Source organism: Pelodiscus sinensis, chromosome Z, assembly GCF_052426305.1.
Source record: "Pelodiscus sinensis isolate ZL-2025 chromosome Z, ASM5242630v1, whole genome shotgun sequence".
Lineage (NCBI taxonomy): Eukaryota > Metazoa > Chordata > Testudines > Trionychidae > Pelodiscus > Pelodiscus sinensis.
This window is the reverse complement of record NC_143085.1, coordinates 29779800-29798837: the sequence shown is the minus strand read 5'-3', so window position 1 is coordinate 29798837 and position 19038 is coordinate 29779800. Positions and strand designations below refer to the sequence as shown.

At 49.9% G+C, this 19038-nt stretch overlaps 1 protein-coding gene across 2 annotated transcripts in view; it reads left to right on the top strand.

The window, feature by feature from the left end:
- The window catches only part of HIP1R (huntingtin interacting protein 1 related), a 102452-nt gene that overhangs the window by 46023 nt on the left and 37391 nt on the right, over positions 1-19038 (top strand). For both annotated transcript variants that reach the window (XM_075898582.2, XM_075898581.2), the window contains exons 5-21: positions 1127-1207; positions 1433-1509; positions 3306-3367; positions 5676-5816; positions 8114-8171; positions 8283-8358; positions 9780-9917; positions 10525-10583; positions 10670-10742; positions 11217-11400; positions 11858-11946; positions 12455-12571; positions 13866-13967; positions 14507-14701; positions 15546-15693; positions 16735-16821; positions 17768-17875. In XM_075898582.2, coding sequence (XP_075754697.2) covers positions 1127-1207; positions 1433-1509; positions 3306-3367; positions 5676-5816; positions 8114-8171; positions 8283-8358; positions 9780-9917; positions 10525-10583; positions 10670-10742; positions 11217-11400; positions 11858-11946; positions 12455-12571; positions 13866-13967; positions 14507-14701; positions 15546-15693; positions 16735-16821; positions 17768-17875 — 1795 coding nt within the window. The remainder of the gene's footprint in view (positions 1-1126; positions 1208-1432; positions 1510-3305; positions 3368-5675; positions 5817-8113; positions 8172-8282; positions 8359-9779; positions 9918-10524; positions 10584-10669; positions 10743-11216; positions 11401-11857; positions 11947-12454; positions 12572-13865; positions 13968-14506; positions 14702-15545; positions 15694-16734; positions 16822-17767; positions 17876-19038) is intronic.

Genomic DNA, 19038 nt, shown 5'->3' with positions numbered 1-19038 from the left:
TGGGGGGAGGACTGGTCAGGTCTGACCATGAATGTTTTATTTCTGAGCTTCTGTGTTGTGATACAAAGGGTAGGGCGGGTAGTCGGGTCCCACAGAAATATTTAACCCTCACTTTACTGCCCAGCTGTAATTCTGAAGTAGCGTGGATTGCTTCACCTACAGATGAAGTGTGGCTGACTTGAGGAGTGAATGCCGTTCAGAGTGGGATGGTGGTGAGGTTTCTGTTACACAGGAGCTTTCTGGGAGTTCAAGACAGGAGGTGGGAGAGACTATTGCATTTACCTGACACTGCAAAAGATGGTAGGAGAGAATTAGGGAAGTCAGTGTCAGGGGAGGGGAGGTAAGCTATAAATATGGTTGCCTAAACTGAAATTTGTCCATACTATTCTCATGTTTGAATCATGATTCATGAATACAATGGAAGTCTCTTCCACCCTCAACAGGGGATTGGAAGTGATTTACCTTTTGGAACTGAGCCAACAAGTTCTTCTTCCTGATTGGACTAGAAATGTGGTTTTGTGTTTGTTAATGAGAGCTATATTTAAAAGCATGTGACGTCCCACCCTGCTCTCCTTGCAATTACATTTTTCTTCCTGATCCTTTAAAGGCCAGATCTTCAGGTGGTATAACTCAGGCTATGTCTAGACTACAGGGTTTTTCTGGGATACCAGAGGTATCCCAGAAAAACTCCGCCACATCACGAGAACATGTCTGCTCTTCCACTTTTTTTTTTGCGGAAGAGCAGACACGCTCTTTTGGAAGTCCCATCTTCCTCCTCCCACGAGGAAGAAGAGCTCTTCCAAAAGAGAGGTTTTTTGGAAGAGGCTTTTCTGAAATTTGGCCCATTTACTCTGGGCCAACTTTTGGGAAAAAAACCATCAGAAAAAGATACACAAACTGCGGAGTGCAATTTGCATACCCTTTTCCAATAAAGGCCCGTAGTGTAGACATAGCATCAGTAGGGGCTCCTTTGAGCCGAGCTACACCTATATACACCAGTAAAAAATCTGGGCCAAAGTTTGGAGTCATTCGTCTTTGTCCACTGAATTCTGTCCAGGTTGGTGGGAAGAGGAACATGTAGTGTCGCCCACAAGTTTTGTAATGTTTTCCCGATATTCCTTGGCAGGGGCACTTGCACGACAGATATGGGCAGCTTGTGAATATTTATACCAAACTTCTACTCACCAAGATATCCTTTCACCTAAAGGTAATTCCTCCCCCCCTCCCCCATTTTTACTGATCTTTGCTGCAAAGCTGCTATTCTGTTTCTCTTATTTGTTGAATTGACACTGTTCTGAGAGCCTGGGTGAATACTAGATGTCATGATTCCACTGGGATCTTAGCTTGAAATGTACTTATGTGTCTGCCCCTGGAGGTATGGGACCAGCCATAAAAAATGCTACTGAATTTATGAAGGGTTTTCTTTTTGAAGCATCCTGAGTTTCCCCCAGGCCTAGAAGTGACGGATGAGGTGCTAGAAAAGGCTGCCGGGACAGATGTGAATAACATGTAAGTTTTCCTTTTAGGTATTTAAAAACTATCAAGCATAATGACTCTTTGTCCTGAGCACTATTAATAAATGGGGCACCCTGCTAATGAAATGCCCTGTAAAACACTCATTGCAGTTCAGATTGCTCTGTGTTGGAGTCAAATGCCGGCTAGATTAATATAGCAATACAAGGGTTCATAAATAGGAGTGAGGCAAAAAGAGTGTTGTGATCTGCGAGGGAGAGTATTGTTTTTTAAGTGGCAAGATGATGCTCAGTGTAAAAAGATAAGCACATGCTGGTGATAAGTCATCTGCTGGGAATCCACCTCCGCAAACCCTGCTAGCCATGGGCCAAAGTGTAAACAAGCAAAGGCCTGATTTTCAGAGGACTTGAATACTGGCATTGGTCATTGGATTCCTGGGTGTTTGGCACCTCTGAAAAGCAAGGTCCTCTTAAGTATCGCCTCAGGCAACAGCCAGGTCTATTAGATACTTTCCAAAGGGAAGTGGTGGGAGCCCTGCATGCAGCTCTGGAGGAGACCCTGTCAGGAACAAGCTGGGATGGGAGGTTTTGTCTTGATGGCCCAATAGGTACATTCCATTTATCTACCTCTGACTCCTGTGATCCCAGTACCAAAGCCCAACTGTTAGGCAGATGGTAGCCATGATCCCATGATAAGAATGCCCAGATAACGGCTTGCTAGAAGTCCCCAGGGGGCCAGTGACTTTCTCTTATTCTGCATGCAATGAAAAAAAGCCCAGTGGCTTCACTTCCAACAACTGTTCCCTGCAAGCTGAGTGCTTGGGTGGTCACTCAGGAGAGATTCACATGCTGCCCAGTGGATTAGCAGAGCACCCACAGCTGGCAGGGCAGCAGTTGGCAGCATGTGTTTCTATGGGTGGTGCACATCTGCACATGCTTCAGGGTACAGAACAAAATTTAATGCACATATTGATAGAAAAGAATTTGAGTGATCGTTGCTCCCAACCTTATCTTATTCTGTCATGGAACTCTCAGAAGGTGACTTGCTTATTGTAGCGAGGGAGCCAGTTGATAGACCAGTCCAGATGCAGGCTCAGGTCAGAGGGAGAATCTGATCTCTCCATGGAAGCATTGACCCTCTGCAGCATCTTGGGTCCTAGTGAATGTGTCTAGTGGGTGACCATAGAACATACTGTGCACCGGGGCTGGGGGAAAGAGATGACAACCTGCTGTGTCATGGCCCCACATGTTGCACCTTACTCTGCATTACCACCGTGCCTTGACTGTAGGAGGCTTTAGTATTTTTTGACGAAAGGGCACACAATGCTCTAGTAATACTGTAACTGCTTCTCCAGGGGTAGAGGAGGAATGTGTGTTAGCATTGTAGGAATGCTTTCCATCCCAGAGACAACACTGCAATAAGGGGTATATCTAGTTCTGTAGTAATCCTCTCTAGGGATGTAAAATCCCGTTTAATTGGTTAACTGGTTAAAAGTAGCGTTTAACCAGTTCATTGATTAAAGAAGGGGCGGGCAGGGGGATCGCTCCAGTTCAGCCAGAACAACCCTGCTGGCAGCGGGAAGGGGCCATGTCAGCTCACAGGTGGGTGCGAGGTTGGAGCTCTGCCAGCCCCATGCGGGTAACAGTTTAGCCATTCACACCCTTAGTCTGAATAGCACAGCTGACAGTGTTGTGAAGGTGTCTTACAACACCGTGCCGCACAATACTTCAGCATCTTTTTAAATAAGGGTTTCTGTGCTGATCCAGGGCTAGTGCTTCATATAACATGATGGGGTGTTATTTTTATTTGTTTGTTTTTTGGTTTTTTTTCAGCTTTCAACTCACAGTGGAGATGTTTGATTACATGGACTGTGAACTGAGACTCACAGAGTCAGGTAAGCAATGTGCTCAGCTGTCCCCTACTGTGTTGGGTATTTTCTCTGTGCCCCAGGCTGATGGGTGTGTGTTTCCCGTCTCAGTAAGATCTAGTCTCTCCTCAGGTAATGATGAGAGGCATTGGTTTTTAAAGTAGTCTCTTGGTGTAGGGATATAAATACCCATTCAAAATGTGAACAGGTTAAACGATGTAATTTTAATCATGTCATCAGTTAACCAAAGGCTGGTGCAGAGCAACTGGAGTCCAACAGTGGGATTGCTCCAGGGAGGACCCCCCATGGCTGGGGTCCTGCTGGCTGGGCCCGCTTCAAGTGCGGGGGGAGCTGTTCCAGTTGGCCTGGCCCTCTGGTTAACTAGTTACCATGGTAAGCATGCCAGTAAGGCTAATGCTTACCGGGTAACTGGTTAACCTTTTACATCTGTATCTCAGCTTCGTTCTTTTATAACTCCAACTGTTCAAACAGGCCAATTTGGGGGAGATATCTGACTGCTTGTAGCAACCCTATATTAGTTCTGAGGGAGGACAAACCATGTGTGGTGCTGCTCAGAAAGGATGTAGTTTTATTGCTCATTGTTAAGAAGACATTAATTACATGCATTACACAAAGCTGCTATTGCCATATACTGGAGACTGCAGTCAGTAATGTATTCCTTATAAATATTCATTTTCCTGTCTGAGATCTCCTCTTTGAGAGCTGAAGGACTCGGCAAGTGGGAACAGCAAGGCCTACTTGCCTCGTCTCATTCTGAAAGAATTTTTGATGATTGTTTTTTGTTTTGTGTGTGTGTGGGGGGGGGGGGGGGGGTTAACTAGCCAGAAACGTGCAGCTGGAGAGGGGACTGGAAACTTAATATAGTCTGATAGTGTTAACTTCCCGAGTGACTGAAACACTTCATTCTCTTACTGTCTCCTCCAAGTTGGTTATAAATGAATCAATTATGCTGAGAGGAAATTAAAACCACCATTCTATATTCACAAATAGTTGAATCAGAACACAGAGGAAGTTGGATTTAAATATTCTGGCTGGATTTCTGGGAAAGAAATGAATAGGTTTCTGACCATTGACGACTTGTGGTTACACAATCTACAATAATGGCCATCTAGTCTCATGGTCAGGTCATGAGACAACCCCAGCATGGAGCAGGAGAGTGTCTTATACCCCCTTCCTCATGATTGCCCCCCATAATTGTTTTACTGGCCCCCTCTTCCTTTTGTAGCATCAAGTATTGGCTGCTGCTTGAGGTGAAATACCTGAGCAAATGGATCTGTGTGTGAAAGAGCTGGTGTCTTGCATTGGGAATAATGCTGGGGAGTTTCCCTTCTCTCAGTCTCAGTATGGGTGCCAATCTGCCTAGTTCCTATGTGACTCACACTACTAGCAGGAAGAACTCTGAAAGTTCTCATCACAAGGAGGGCAGCTGCTTTGCTCCCACTGATCTAGTTCAGCTGTACTGGCCTTGCATGGGAACCAAGCATTCAGGTCACGTGTGATAGGTAGAGACGCGGACTTTGTAGTTAATTATAAAGCTTTGTAATCCAGGTAGCACGCTCAACTCCGCCCATGGACAAATTGAGTAAACAAAGAGAGAAGCACAAAGCTGCTCTCCAGCTCCAGGTGCAGTCAGGATTACCTGTATGCCAGTTCGCTAGAATGAAACCAGGCCTGGATTAGGGCTCTTAAAAAGCAGTTATTTAGGTTACTGTGTAACCAACTGAAAGTCTCAGCAGCTACACAGTTATGTGCTTTGGGCTCTGCAGTATAAATTTTATACTGTAGAGCCTGCAGTCGGCTCCGCAGGAGCTGGTATGTGTCAGGATCCAGCTTTTAAGCCAGCTTCTGGCACACACCAGCTCCTGCATGCCCGACCCATGTTGAGCTCAGGGCATCAGCCAGCTCCCCAGAAGCTGTGTGCAACCATTAATGGTAACTGATAAGCATGGGCTTATTGATTAACTGTTTAAACAGTTGTTCTATTACACCCCTAGCCAAGTTCTCTCTGGCAATCCCAGCTACACTGCCCTGACTTCTCACTGTAACCAGACACTGGGTAGAAACTTCCTTGTGCAGATCTCGCTCTGTGGTCCCAATTCTTCCTGGTAGCAGTAGGTGTCTGTGATCACCCTGGTATTAGACTCCAGATCTCTGTGTCCCAGCCCAGTATCTTAACCAAGAAGCCATCCTTCTTCGTTTGGGAGCAGCCTCTCATTGAGGCTCTTCCTCCTGCCTGAGCAGCCCCCTGGACAGCTTGGTTTTAATTTTACCTCTTACTAGCTGAAGCTATTGCTAACCCCACTTCCTCCTGCAGTTCTCAGACAGCTCAACACCGCCATGGCTGTGTCTCAGATGTCCTCTGTGCAGTGCCGGCTGGCTCCTCTCATCCAGGTGATCCAGGACTGCAGCCACCTCTATCACTACACCGTCAAGTTAATGTTCAAGCTCCACTCCTGTAAGTCACCCTCTGCACATGATTTCCTGCCGCTCAGCCCCTGCACCCTCTGAACTCGCTCTTGCCTCTGCGACTTGCATGCTGCACCTGCAGCAGCTCATCTTCCCCTAGTGCTGAGTTCAAACCATTAGCAGGTGCCAGCACACAACGGCTTTGTGTTAATAACACTGAGCTGGCTTTGTATCTGCAGCATGAAAACGTATTCAGTACTGTTGGCACCTGTAGGCCCCTGCCACCTCTCCGCCCCAGTATTTCTGGCTGTGCTTAATAGCTAAAGTCAGTGCACCCCCAGGACAGGGGAGCCATGTGGCCATGGAAGCAAGGGACATGAGTACCTGGGTATAATTCTGTGATGGTCAGACTAGGGTGGGGAAATGGTCCCTTCTGACCCTGGACTCTTATGACTCTGTTGTTTTCCATATCCCATTGTTTCAGGCCCTGTCTATTCAGAGGCCAGAACCATACTAGTTTATAGCCAAGGCATTAGGTGGATTCTCGCATGAGTGTCCAGGCTGTACTCTCTCTTTTCTGTGCTGTTGACTTAACCCTATAGAGTGTCTGTGGCCTAGTGTTAGAATAGGGTTCTGACAGTAAAAATCCTGGTGCACACTAGTCAGGAACCAGCTGGAATTTTACTAGCAATGGCTTCATTTTAAAGCTGTTTCTAGGCTGGAGCAGACTCCAGCCTGTACACGCAGCTGCCCAGTAGGGGGTGTTGGGAGGTGATTGACCATCTCCAGTTCTGTACATGAACTTTTAATTGATCCTTTTTCTCTGGTCTGTGGGTCCCATCTACACTGTTGAACCCAACTAGTGGCTTAAGGTAATTAATGCAAGCCATGTCCTTGGTGCATTTTGCAAATGCCTCCTTTAACGACGGTCTCTCGCTGAGCCCATTTTGCTTGATTTAATGGGAGAAGCTTCAGGTTCCTCTTGCTGGAAGAGTTAAGGCAGATGCGTAGGCAGGAGTGGCCCTGAGAGGGTTGTGGCCCATCCACTTTCTCCACCCCTTCCAGCTTGCCTGGGGAGCTAAATGGGAGAAAAGGGCTGGGGAGTGGAGTTGGGACTTGCCTCCTCAACCCTCCTGTCTCTCTCCTCCTGTCCCCTATTCTTGACCACCTACAGCACTGAGTTAAAGCAGTGATCTGCCTGTGGTTGTTCTGAGCTAAGCAAGTCATTTCTATGCCTGGTTTGTGATGCCTCTTAAAAGCCCTCCCCACCTGTAGAGACACACTTGAATCCCAGAGGACCTGTCTCAGCAATCAGCTTTCAGTTTGCATTTCCCCACAGCTCTGTAACACTATCAGGCTTGGCTGTGTTTATGGAAGGTTTATAAAGTATGTGCTCTGATTGTGAACTATAGTCCTCTTGTTTCCACTGCTGACTTTTTGACTAGTTTCCTTGTTTGCCATGCATGCTTTGTTACTGGCTCCCCAGAGAGCAGCGAGGAAGGGTTTGATTTCACCTGGAGTTCGGGAACCTGAGTATTCAACATTCCCAGGAAATGTGAGAGAAACAGAGCCCAGTTTCCTTTCAGCATCATGTTCCTCCTTGGATTAAGAGATCAAACGAAGCGTGGCTCAAATGGACATCTCCCCTGCTATATTCCCAATTTCCAAGCCAAGCTTTTATGGACAAATCTAATGAAATGTACCTTTCTTGATTAATAGAAATAGCAATCATGATGATAGAATATGTTGCACTATTCAGGGGGATGCTATCAACAACTGCAGCCATTACTCGGGTAGTATGCAGCAGAATTCCAGTGTCACTTTAATCTGACAGGCAACAAGTTGGATTCCTACTGAAGAATCGGTAACTAAACTGTGCAAGTGTTCCCTGTAAGCTGAGCACTTGCTGGCCGTTCAGGAGAGAGAGTCAAACACTGCCCAGCTGATTAGTAGAGCACCCACCACTAAGTTTGTGTTTCCACTGTTGATGCACATTCACATGTCTTGCTGCACATAAAAAATGTATTCTGCTCATGGATGGAAAAAATCCACGCATGGATGGAAGAGATTAGAGGGAACCTTGAACTGTACCTCCAAATGTGCAAACTGCTGGGACTGGCTGGATTTTGTTAAGAGCAGCTTGTGGTTAGATCCCAGTTTAGTACAGTTTCTCTGGAGTGTTCAGATGTCCATCACCCAGCATTTCATGGGCACTTTCTTCTGGTTAGTTGGATCAGGTATAAGGAAAGTTCCTTTCTTAGCTGAAGCAGTGAGTGGTGGCATGCTCTGTGTGCTGACTTAGCTCTTGCTGGGTTGGTAATTCCTTTATCTCCTTGACTACTCTAGGTCTGCCGGCTGATACACTGCAAGGTCACCGAGACCGATTCCATGAGCAGTTCCGCAGGTAACAAAGGACGCTCTAGTGCAGGGCAGTGACTTACAGCTGTTCTGAGTGCTCCGTTCTCCAAGGCGCCCACCACTCGCAGTGTGACGACTTCTGTTTTATTCTCTCTAGCCTCAAAAACTTCTTTAAAAGGGCTTCGGACATGCTGTACTTCAAGCGGCTCATCCAGATCCCAAGGCTGCCAGAGGTACCATCTGCTTCCCTATACCATGCACTGTCACTTTTTGACAAGGAACCAGAAACAAACATGATACTTTATAGAAGAGATGAAAACACAAGAGCTCCTGCCCCTAAGGCCCAGTTGTCTGTTGTGTGCCTGCACTTCAGGGGATGCTTAGAGCTGTAATGAGGTCTCTGAACCAAGGTGGGCCAGCAGCCCATGCCAGGCACTTCAGGGTAGAAAACCCCATTGTTTTCAGTTGATTAGAGGCAACTCGGGCTCTTCAGTGTCCAAATGCACCTGAAAGCCCAAGAGCAAGGGAGTTCAAACCTAATGGTGCTTCTCTTGAGCTTTACTTCTTCCCGCAATGACAGCCTATCACAGGCTGCTCTCAGCAATTCCAGGAATTCATTCTGTGTCTTGCATTCAGGGCTGTCCCTAAGGAGGAGAAGGGCCTGGGTGAAGAGGACTCTGGGACAACCCTACCTCTTCCCACCCTGCTCTGCCCCACCCAGCCTCTTCCTGATCCTGATCTGACCTCTCCTGCCCCCATTGTAACCCTTCCCCCAAGTGGCGTGACCCAGGAATTACTGGGGGGTGCCTGGTGTGGGGGGTTGCCCCCCCCTTCACTTGCTGTTGTGGCAGGAGCTGGGAGAAGTGGAATGACACAGCAGCCTGTTCCATTCCACTGCCACTTCCCAGCCAGGTCGCTCCACTTCCTGTGGCTCCCATGACCACAATGAGTGGGAGGGCTTGACCTTAGCTGCAGGCCACAGGTCCCCTCCCAAGTAACTATCCAGTCCATAGGGCAGTTGTGGAGGCCACCGTGTCCCCTTCCCCCAAAGGGCAGGGCCTGGGATGGCTGCCCCTGACTGACCTATGGATGGGACAGCTCTGCCCAGTCTCTCTCAATTTCTGTGATTGTGGTGGTGGCCGGTTGGCCCCATGTTCCAGGAGAAGGCATTTTGGCTGGTCTGATGGCAGGATGGATGCCTGACACTGGAAGTGTGTCTCAATGTTCCCATCGATTTTCAGAGGAAGGCAGCAGTGAGTGCATCGGACACTGTGGAAAATCGGCAGGAAGGGAGCTGCCTATTTCAGAGGTCCCCCACTTCTTTCACTTTGTGGCCACTCTGTAGGAGAGAGCGAAATTCTCATTGGGTCTGCTCCTGCTGCCTGCTTCTCAAATTCCAGAGAGCCACAGGAAAGGCTCTGCAGATGCCAGTAACCCACAGGTCATCGTGTGAGAACCACTGGAGTTCTACCAGGTTCTCTCCCATTCCCAGAGGTGCAAAAGCACTAACAGAACATAGCCACAATGGCTTATCCACTAACACCCGGCACCCTCCTGAATTAGCACCCCAGCTGGGGCTGTACTCTGGGTGCACCATGCAGTTCATTTAACCACAACCAGGTGAAATACATTTGGTTTTCTATTGCCTTGACAGAGCCCCCCTAATTTCTTGCGGGCATCTGCCCTGGCAGAGCATGTGAAGCCAGTGGTTGTCATCCCTGAGGAAGCCCCGGAAGATGAAGAACCAGAAAACTTAATCGAGATCAGTACGGCTCCTCCAGTGGAACAGCAGGTGGGAGCCCAGAGAGACATCTCGGGTGTGTTGGAAAGGCAAGAAAAACAAAGTCTGTCAAGGCTGCTAGAGAGTCTGTGTTAGCCTCCTGTCCAAGGCACTAAAACTAGAAGTGTTGCTTAAGCATGGAATTGGAGCAAGTCACTCACTCTTTGCACTATGTAGAGTAACTTCTGCAGCATTTCAGGAAATCTGCGCAGCTGTGCTGAAGGACATTTGTCTTGGCATAGTTAGTCTCCTTGGACACCCACTGGGGTCGGGGCACTTCCTCTCCTCCTGCCACATGGTTGCCTCTTCCTTGTTTTGAACGGCTGGTTTCAGCTGAGGCCAGGCGTCATTCTGTGTAATGTGGCTGGGTTGGCTGTGGGGATTTGGGAAGGGCAGGGAAGTAAAGTGGCATGAATTCTGCGTCCTTCACCCAGACAGCTTATTGGGCTTGTTGCAGTTATTGTCTCTGGCTTTACTAATGACTTGTGTGCAGAACGTATTAACCCAGCTACCTTCTCAGACTTTCACTGGTTTCCAGGCTGTCGAAGCCTAATCCGACTCAGTCTGGCACTTCGAAGGGCTGAGCCTAACATGGGTGCCATCTTTTTTTTTTTTTCAGAATGTGTCGGATGTATTTGAACAGACCTTTGGCCCCCCCAATGGAGTTCGAGATGACAGGTGAGGGGGACGGCAGTGAGTTGATGTGAGGAGGGAGCTGCCATTTTCCAGGCTCATAATGAGGCACATTTTTTTTTTATTCCCAGGGATCTGCAAATTGAAAACTTAAAGAAAGAGGTGGACATGCTTCGGGCTGAGCTAGAGAAAATGAAACTGGAGGTAAAGCCTGGTGGTGTGGTGAGCTGAGGAGGAAGAGGATGATGTGGCTTGTATAGCTCAGAGCCTGATTTGCCCAAAGTCCCTCAGAAATTGGAACAGAACCTAGTTCCTTCCCCCTGCCACTGAGCTGAGTCCTCTCGATTACCACAGCTAGATGACAGGTCTGAAATCCAGTCACTGAATGTTGTCAGTTGGGTGCTTGGGGGAGAAGACTAGTTTTGCAGTTATATTCCTCTCCGGTTGGCACCAGAGGCCAGTTGCAGATCAGATTGTGTACGTGCTTGCTTGCGTGCACGAGCACGCACGTGGTCGTTGAGGCCTTCACAGGACAGTGTAGATTCTGGAAAATCTAGGGCAGGCCATTGTCACAGTTGTCAAAGCCACCCCTCACACTCCAGCGTGCCTGGCCCTCAGCCCTTTGTTCAGCCTGTGCCAGGTTCGCTGAATCACCCGGGTAACCGGCTGTGTCAATAGGCTCAGCGGTACATCACGCAGCTCAAGGCCCAGATCAACAGTCTGGAGGCAGAGCTGGAAGAGCAACGGAAACAAAAACAGAAAGCGCTGGTGGATAACGAACAACTCCGGGATGAGGTGGAGAGACTGCAGAGAGCTCAGCTGGAAAACAGCCGAACACAGGGGCTTTACGTTGACGCTGAAAGTAAGTGGCATTTTCAGAGACTCCAGAGAGAGGAGTGTGTGAGCCGAGGGGCCTAGAACTAGAATAAACCTTTGATACCCCTGGATGGCTGAATCCAGGGCTGCAAGGTTGTGTCTGTCCCTGGTGGAGGGGAAGTTCCCTGTAGCCATTTGTTGTTTAGTCAGGAACAGCTCCAAACCCTCCCATGTTGCTATTGGGAGCTAATGTGTCTGAGCAGGAGTTTTTGAGGGAAATGCAGATAGCTACTTACCTCAAAGTGAGGAGAATGAACTGGCTCAAACAGCTGAAAAAGATGCCCTTGAGTTTAGCAACTAGTCTCAGCTCTTCTCTCCTGTGAATTCCATGCACATGAGAATTGTGATGGGTTAGAGAAGGCTGCTTCGTACTGAGTTGCTACGGTGCAGAGCATGGAGTTTTGGTGTGTTACTGACACTGGGAATGTTCTTGCCTCTGCCAGAGAAAGCCAGCGCCACGGAACTACGCTATTCCAAGCTGAAAGAGAAACACAGCGAGCTTATCAACACGCATGCAGAGCTGCTGCGGAAGGTGAGGGCTGGCTAGCGTGGCTACAGAATGGCTGGGGCTTTAGCAGAGCCAGAGGGCATCGCAGAAAGTAGCTTCTATATTTTTCTCTCCCCGTTCCATTGCCTTGCTGCCTCTTTTCTCTCCGTTCTTGTAGTCTCGGCACTGTTAATTCAAGGGCCGCCTCCTGCCATCTGCAGCCTTTCTATGTCTCTCCGTTGCTAGAAATAATCCCTTTCTCTTTGCTGAGGCCTGTCAATTTCTTTTTTTCTGTTACCTGCAGCATTTTGGGATAGGCCCTGTGTAGGAAAGGTGCTGTCCAAAATAGAGTTCCTGCCTGGCCTCAGTAAAAAGGCGAAGGATCCAATGAGGAATTCTAAAATTGGAATTTGAATCGACTTAATTGAATGAGCCATGATACACTTTCAGCTCCAGCAGTAATCCTGGGATGTTCCCTGTCCCCACCATTCACACACACATGCCCCCCTGGAGATTCCAAAAGAACTCTCCAACCCTCCTCTCTTGTGCGTAGAATGCAGATACTGCCAAGCAGCTAACAGTCACCCAGCAAAGCCAGGAGGAAGTGGCTCGTGTCAAAGAGCAGCTGGCATTTCAGATGGAGCAGGTGAAGCGGGAGTCAGAGATGAAGGTATGTCTGCTGCTGCCCAAAGCTCTGCCCTGTTTTGGACCAAAATAGCTTAGAGGTCTGATGGCATTCCTGCAAGAATGAACATGCACGTGCATGTACCTAAATGGATTGGGTGTAGAGCTGTATTGCTCATGCACACGCAGGTGTCTTTGCTGGTGTGGCAGCTACAAAATAATAGGCTGCTCTGAGATCAGGTGATCATCTCAGCCCTGATTATTCTGAAGTGCTGAGCACTTGCAACACCTAGATAGCCTGCCCTCAACATAGAGGTCAGCAGGAACAGGGAGCACTTAGCATGTCTGGAAAAATCAGCCCCTGGCATTTGCATTTTCCAGCACAGCTAGTTGAGCGAATGGGCCCGAAATTCTCCAAGCAGAGAGCAGTCCCACAACTGGTCTCTTGCACGTGTGATCAATATGTATTCTACTACAGTACTTTCTTGTGCCCGGTACACAGCCTGTTCTCTGCCTTTGAGGGCAATGGACGATTTAAACCCTTCCTAAGGGCCCGTGTTTGTGTTACCTCAGGTGGCAGTCACTGCCATGATTCCTCGGCAGCTAGGTGGTTTACCCATGCATTTCATCTAGATCTCCTCCAGATTCACTGTGCATCTGCCTTGAAATTTCCAGAGGGGTCTAAATTTTCAGGAGTGACTAATGATTCTGGCACCACCCAGGGGCCTTGTATTCCAAATGTACTGAGCACCCACCCTCTGCAAATTGGGCCCTTTAAAACAGTGGTCCCCAACGTTTTGGGGCTGCCGAGCACCTAGGGGCGGGGCTGCGGCCGCTCATGGGCCACGTGCCTGGGGGCGGGGCCAAGCATGTGCCGCACACCAGGGGCCGGCACCGGCATGTGCGGCGACCCCGGGCAGGGGCCGCCCAGGTGTGACATGCCCGGGGCCGGCACTGGCATGTGCCGCAACCCCGGGGTAGGGGCCGCCCATGCACCCGGGGCTGGCACCTGCTGCACACCCGGGGGCGGGGCCGGCCCAGATCGTTCCGCGGGCGCACATAAATGGCCCGGCGGGTGCCATGGCGCCCGTGAGCACTGTGTTGGGGACCACTGCTTTAAAGTGTCTTAAATAGGGTGCTGGAAATCCCAAGTCACTTTCTGGAAAACATAAGCTCTTGTTTTGTTAAGAAGTTGGGCTTCCCTGTCCTGCCCTGCCCATGGCCCCTGGACTTCCAGGGCCTTAGAAAGCCATTGTATAAATGGGCACAGAAGTACACAAACGGGAGGGATGTCCTGATGCCTTCTCTGAATCTCCTGTTGTGTCTGTCTGCACATATAGCTTGAAGACCAGACCTTGCAGATGGAGCAGCTGAAAAGAGAACTGGAAGCCAAGAAGGACGAGCTGACCCAGATTCAAAACTCTCTCAGCCATTCCAAGCAGGTATGTGCCCCAGCTGGTAGGAACACACTGTTTTTACCCAGTGCCAGGCAGAGGGCCAGGGCTGCTCAGCTCTTCTGGAGATTCGTCCAGGATTCCCAAAAGTAGCTTAAAGTTTGCATAGGCCCACTCAATCTGGGGATAGGCTGCCTCAGAGGATTCGTGCTATACATCATTCATGTCTAGGTCACTGGCTCCAGTATTTGTGGCTGGCGGTCCAGTGGCCTGTGTGTAAAGAATTTGGTGGTTCCCAGGCCCATTCCCATTTGGAGAGTATCTTCTTCACAGAAGCCACCACTGGATTTGGTGTAAATGATTTGACAGGCCAAGGCCATGGTGATCTTACACTGCTGCCTATGCTGGTCTCTCCTGAAGAACAGTCTGAGGGAAAACTTGCACTGCTGTTGGATAACAGGAGAGGTCTCTGTGCCTGGGACTTGCCCCTCTTCGTTATCTAAGCACTAAATTCCTACCTAGTGCTTTCAACACACAGGAATCCCCCATTGCTGACCAGCCCCTGGCTCATCCTGCTTTGTTTTCAGGCTGGCTCCGAGCTCCATTCCCAAGTGGAAGCCCTGCATGCCGAGAAGGACTCGCTGAGGAAGTCAGTGAGCGAGAAGGAGTGTGAGCTGCTGTCCATTAAGGGCCTGATTCAGGAGAAGGAGCTGCTTTTGAACCAGGAGGCGGAGAAGAATGCTAAGGAAATCCGGGAGCTGCAGGGGAAACTCATGGAAAAGGTACTGGGGAGAAGCATTTAGGGTCTTGGGACAGAAGCCCCTTTCCTGAGCAGACCTGCTGGGGCCTTGAGTGATGCATACGCAGAGAGAAGAGCCACGCAGGCAGCTCAGCCAATGTGGAACAAATCTGCCCAATGCCAAAGAAATTGCCTTTGTGGTCAATCTGTGAGTGCCATGCAGCGGGGGGTGACAAGCTGCTGTCAGCAATAAACAGTGCCCCCTCTATATCTCTGTCCTTCATGGGGGGGGAGTGTTGCCCGGTGGTCAGAGTAGGGAAGTAGGAGTCTGGACTCCTGGGTTCTGTTCCTGACTTGGCCATTCATTCAGGCTTTGGATGACCCATCTTTGCCTCCTGACTGTCCCCTAGATTCACTCCAGCCTCGTGCCAGGTAAAGCCATGGGCTGCTGTTCCTCATTCTCTCTATAGTGGCCTGTAGTGGGGTGCGGCTGCACAAGGAAGCCTGGCCTTGTGGGTGAGGCGCGGGAGTGGGGAAGGGCTCCAGTCTAAACCTGAACCTCTGTATTGCAATTAAACACCCCCTTTGCCTACAAGCCCACGTCAGCTGGCATGGGCCAGCCAGCAGTTTTAATTACAATTCCCTTTTTGGGCTCTGCGACAGACTCCTGGCATGGCTTTGGGCAAGTCACTTTTCCTCTGCTCCTCAGTTTCCCCATCTGTGAAATGGGGGTAATACTCCCCACCAAACTCTGGAGCACTGTATGCAAAGCCTGCTGAGGGCACTGTGGAGGGCAAATGATTATTGCAGAGATGAACAAAGTGATTCCAGTAGCCACAGGCTGGGAAGGACTCTGAGCTGTAATGTCTCTTGTTTACAACCCACAGAAAAACCAGGAGCAGAGCCTCCAGCAGAAGCTCCTGGATGACCAGTTCGGTATGCTTCAGGGCACAGTGAAGGAGGCAGAGTACATCATCCAAGATGCCGTTGCCAAGTTGGACGACCCCTTGCACATCCGATGCACCAGCTCACCAGGTAGGGAGCCTTTTGGCTGATGGCTGTTGGCAGTCATTGGAAGGGAGAAAGGCAAGTGTTTGGCAGGAACTGGTGGCTCTGTGCTTTCCCCCATAATGCTGGGTGATGCTGCCTCATCGCCGTCCCCTTAACACTGTCTTGTTGGCTAAATTTGAGCCGGAGGGGTCCTGGGCTCCTTGCTTTTCCGGGGGTAAATTATCTGCGACCTAGAATTCTCCTCCTTTGGTGAGTGGCAGCCTGATGCTGCTTGAACGCACTCTTTGGCCTGGCTGACTGGGCACCAGTGGTTGGAATGAGAGGCAGGAGAAGAGCCCTCCTAGGACAGATGGTTAACATTGATCCCACCCTCACTGGCAAAGCCTCGGCAGAACGGTTTGTTAGCTCTACAGCGCAGCAGTCTAGATACGGCGCGATTGACAAGGGAAGCCTTTTTCGACTGCTCTGGTATGCACGAGGCATACATGCCAGGCTTCCCTTGTCGACCGCACCGCGTCTAGACTGCCGCACTGTGCCAGATCAGCTGATCGTTGGCACAGCGCGGTGTCCATTTTTATTTCAATGAAGTGGGGATTATTTAAATCCCCGCTGCTTTGACTATGCCGAGTAAACTACTTTACATGGCTCCGTTGATGGAGCCATGTAGTCTAGACGTACCCTCTGTGCCGACGCCTGTGCCCTTCTGGGTGCTCAGGCTTGTGCTCTTGGCTGCGAGGCCAGTCAGGAAATGGCTGAATAGCTTCACGCTGAATAGCTGCAGGGCCTTCCAAACTGGCTGTCTGCCTTGCACCTCTCGGGTCTGAACCAACTCGGTCACAGCTGAATGAGCATTAGGCTTGTGGCTTCTCAAAATAATTATAGCACCCGATTCACCTATAGGAAAAATAAAGATTCCACCCCATATCACGACCTCTTGCCCAGGTTAATTTGGCTGATGGGAATCTAGCTGCAACATCCAGGCCACCAAAGCTTTGGGCTGTTCAGACAAACTGATGGCTCCCTTATCCTTCCCTTGCCTTCACTCGAACCTTGGTGTCTTTGCAGATTACCTCATCAGCCGGGCACAGGCAGCCCTGGAGTCTGTGAACTCCTTGGAGAATGGCCATGCACAGTATGTGACCAACATGACAGGTAAAGGCCCCTTCTACTGGTTGTCTGGACTGGAAGCTGGCACAGAGGCCACTTGTCTGAAAGGGGCTGAGGTAGTTGTTTGGTGCGGTTGTTGTGATTTGTGCCAGATGGGAAGAGTTCCATGTGCTTAGCTTGTCTGCAAAATCTGCGTGGTGTAAACAAATGCATAATTCTCATGGCAATGGTCGACCTTCAGTCAAATACCCTGTGACATTGCCCAGGGCTGAGAGGCTGGGCTTCCTGTCTGGAGGCAGCAGGCACACTCCAGCAGCAATAAGGAGCTGGGCTATGAAAGCACAGGAAGCTTTCTGGTTATGGGTGAATTGGGGAGTGTAGGGTGTGCTGGCCCTAGGCGGTCGTTTCTATGGAGAGTGCATGTGAGCCCAGTGCTCTGATGGGTACATTTTAATACATGCACATTAGTTAATTAATGAGGCTCTTCCTGTGTTCAGGATATTCAAGTACCAGCTTGTCTGTCTGGGAGTGAAGGATTATTGTTCCCAGATGTGGGGGGGAGGGAGGTGCTGAAACTTGGAGGGATTAAGGCCAAGATTGTTCAGCCTCCTAAATCCATATTTAGGCTTCCCCGGGTGGGATTTTCAAAGGGAGCCAAATGCCTTAAGAGCAGACGTCAAGCTCGTGCTTGTGAATAGGTGGGCCATGGTGATTTACTCAGGATCACCAGGGAGTTGGTGCTGGAGCTCGGACCAGGGGGCAGCAACCAATTCACCTGGTCTGTGCTTTGAAGCTTCAGACACTAGCCTGTGCGCTCTGCTCTGGGGGTAGCTGGCAAACGCTTGGTGTAAGGAGAGGAGGGGGCAAGCTGATGGCCACAAAGCAGGCAACTTCCTGCCTAGCCAGGTGCCCAACACAGCATAGGGACTGTCGCATGAGAGCATCAGTATCCAGTGCTCACCCTGTTCTCTCTCTCTCTCTCTCTGGATAGATGCTACAGGGTTGGTGGCAGCCCTGGCCCAGTTCGCTCACTTGACCGCTGACTCCATTGTGAATGGCAGTGCCACGTCCCACATGGCGCCCACTGACCATGCTGACAGTGAGTAACTAACCCAAAGCCTGCTTCACTCGCTTTCAAAAATCCTGGTGCAGTTAGGATGGGCACCTGCCGGGTAGCCCTGCATCCACGCCCTGGGCAGCCACAATATAGCCCACCAGTGCAGTTTCCTCCCCTCCCCCCAACTTTCCTGCTGAGGAGCCTTCAGCCTGATGTGAGACAGCGTCCTAGTGGGGACAGGGGCTTTCGGTCTCAATGGCCCAATCACACCTGGGTCTCTCTGCCAGGATGGCGCCCTTTCGTGCCAAAGGTGCTGGTAGCTTGTGTGATGCAGACACCGGATTGAGACTCAACCAATTAGCACTTCTAATGCAAGTGCATGGACTCTCCTCTGTTCTCAACGCCTGCCCATATGTCCAGCCCCACTGAATAAACCAATGCCAGAGGTTGGTGCCATTTGCCTAGTGCATTGGGCCTCTCAGTGCCACCTCAACTTACATGGGGTGTGGCAGGACCCACAGTTGCTATCACCGCCTGGCTGATGGAGAGAGGAGGTATACATGAGGCTGGGTATGGTCTTGTGCCACTGCAGCCGTAGCCTTGTGAGGGGCACACCTGATTACAAGCAGGAAGGCTCATGTCTGCTATGGAGGGATTTGAATGACTCATTACATGGTGGTTAGGATGTGGGAGGGCAGAGCTAACGAAGTATCTTTCTCTGGTTACTAAATGTGGTGCAGGCTTCAGCAGAGCTTTCTTTCTGTTGGCACTAATCAGACAGGCACTAATTAAATGTGACGGGCTCTCTCCCTGCTTTGCCAAGAAAGAATGCAAACCCTTCCCTGAAGCAGGCTGCCTCTTAGTTTTTATGACCTAGCTCCTATTGTATCAGCTAAGATTAGGGCTGCACTGTGCAGACACTCAGAGAGGGAGTCCCTTCCCCAGAGAGCTTCCATTTGAACTAAAGGAGATGGTCCTACAAAGATTGGGCAGGGAACAGGGATGTAAAATCCCGTTTACTTGGTTAAACAGTTAAACATGGCGCTAACACTACATTAACTGATTAAAGGGGATGGGGTGGGGATGCTCTAACTCAGCCGCTCCTGGTTTCTCCCCTCTCCACAGAAGTTGCTGCCACAGCTCCTGGCCCCCTCCTGCTGGGGGTACCCAGATACCAGTTAACCACTACCCGGTAAGCATCACCC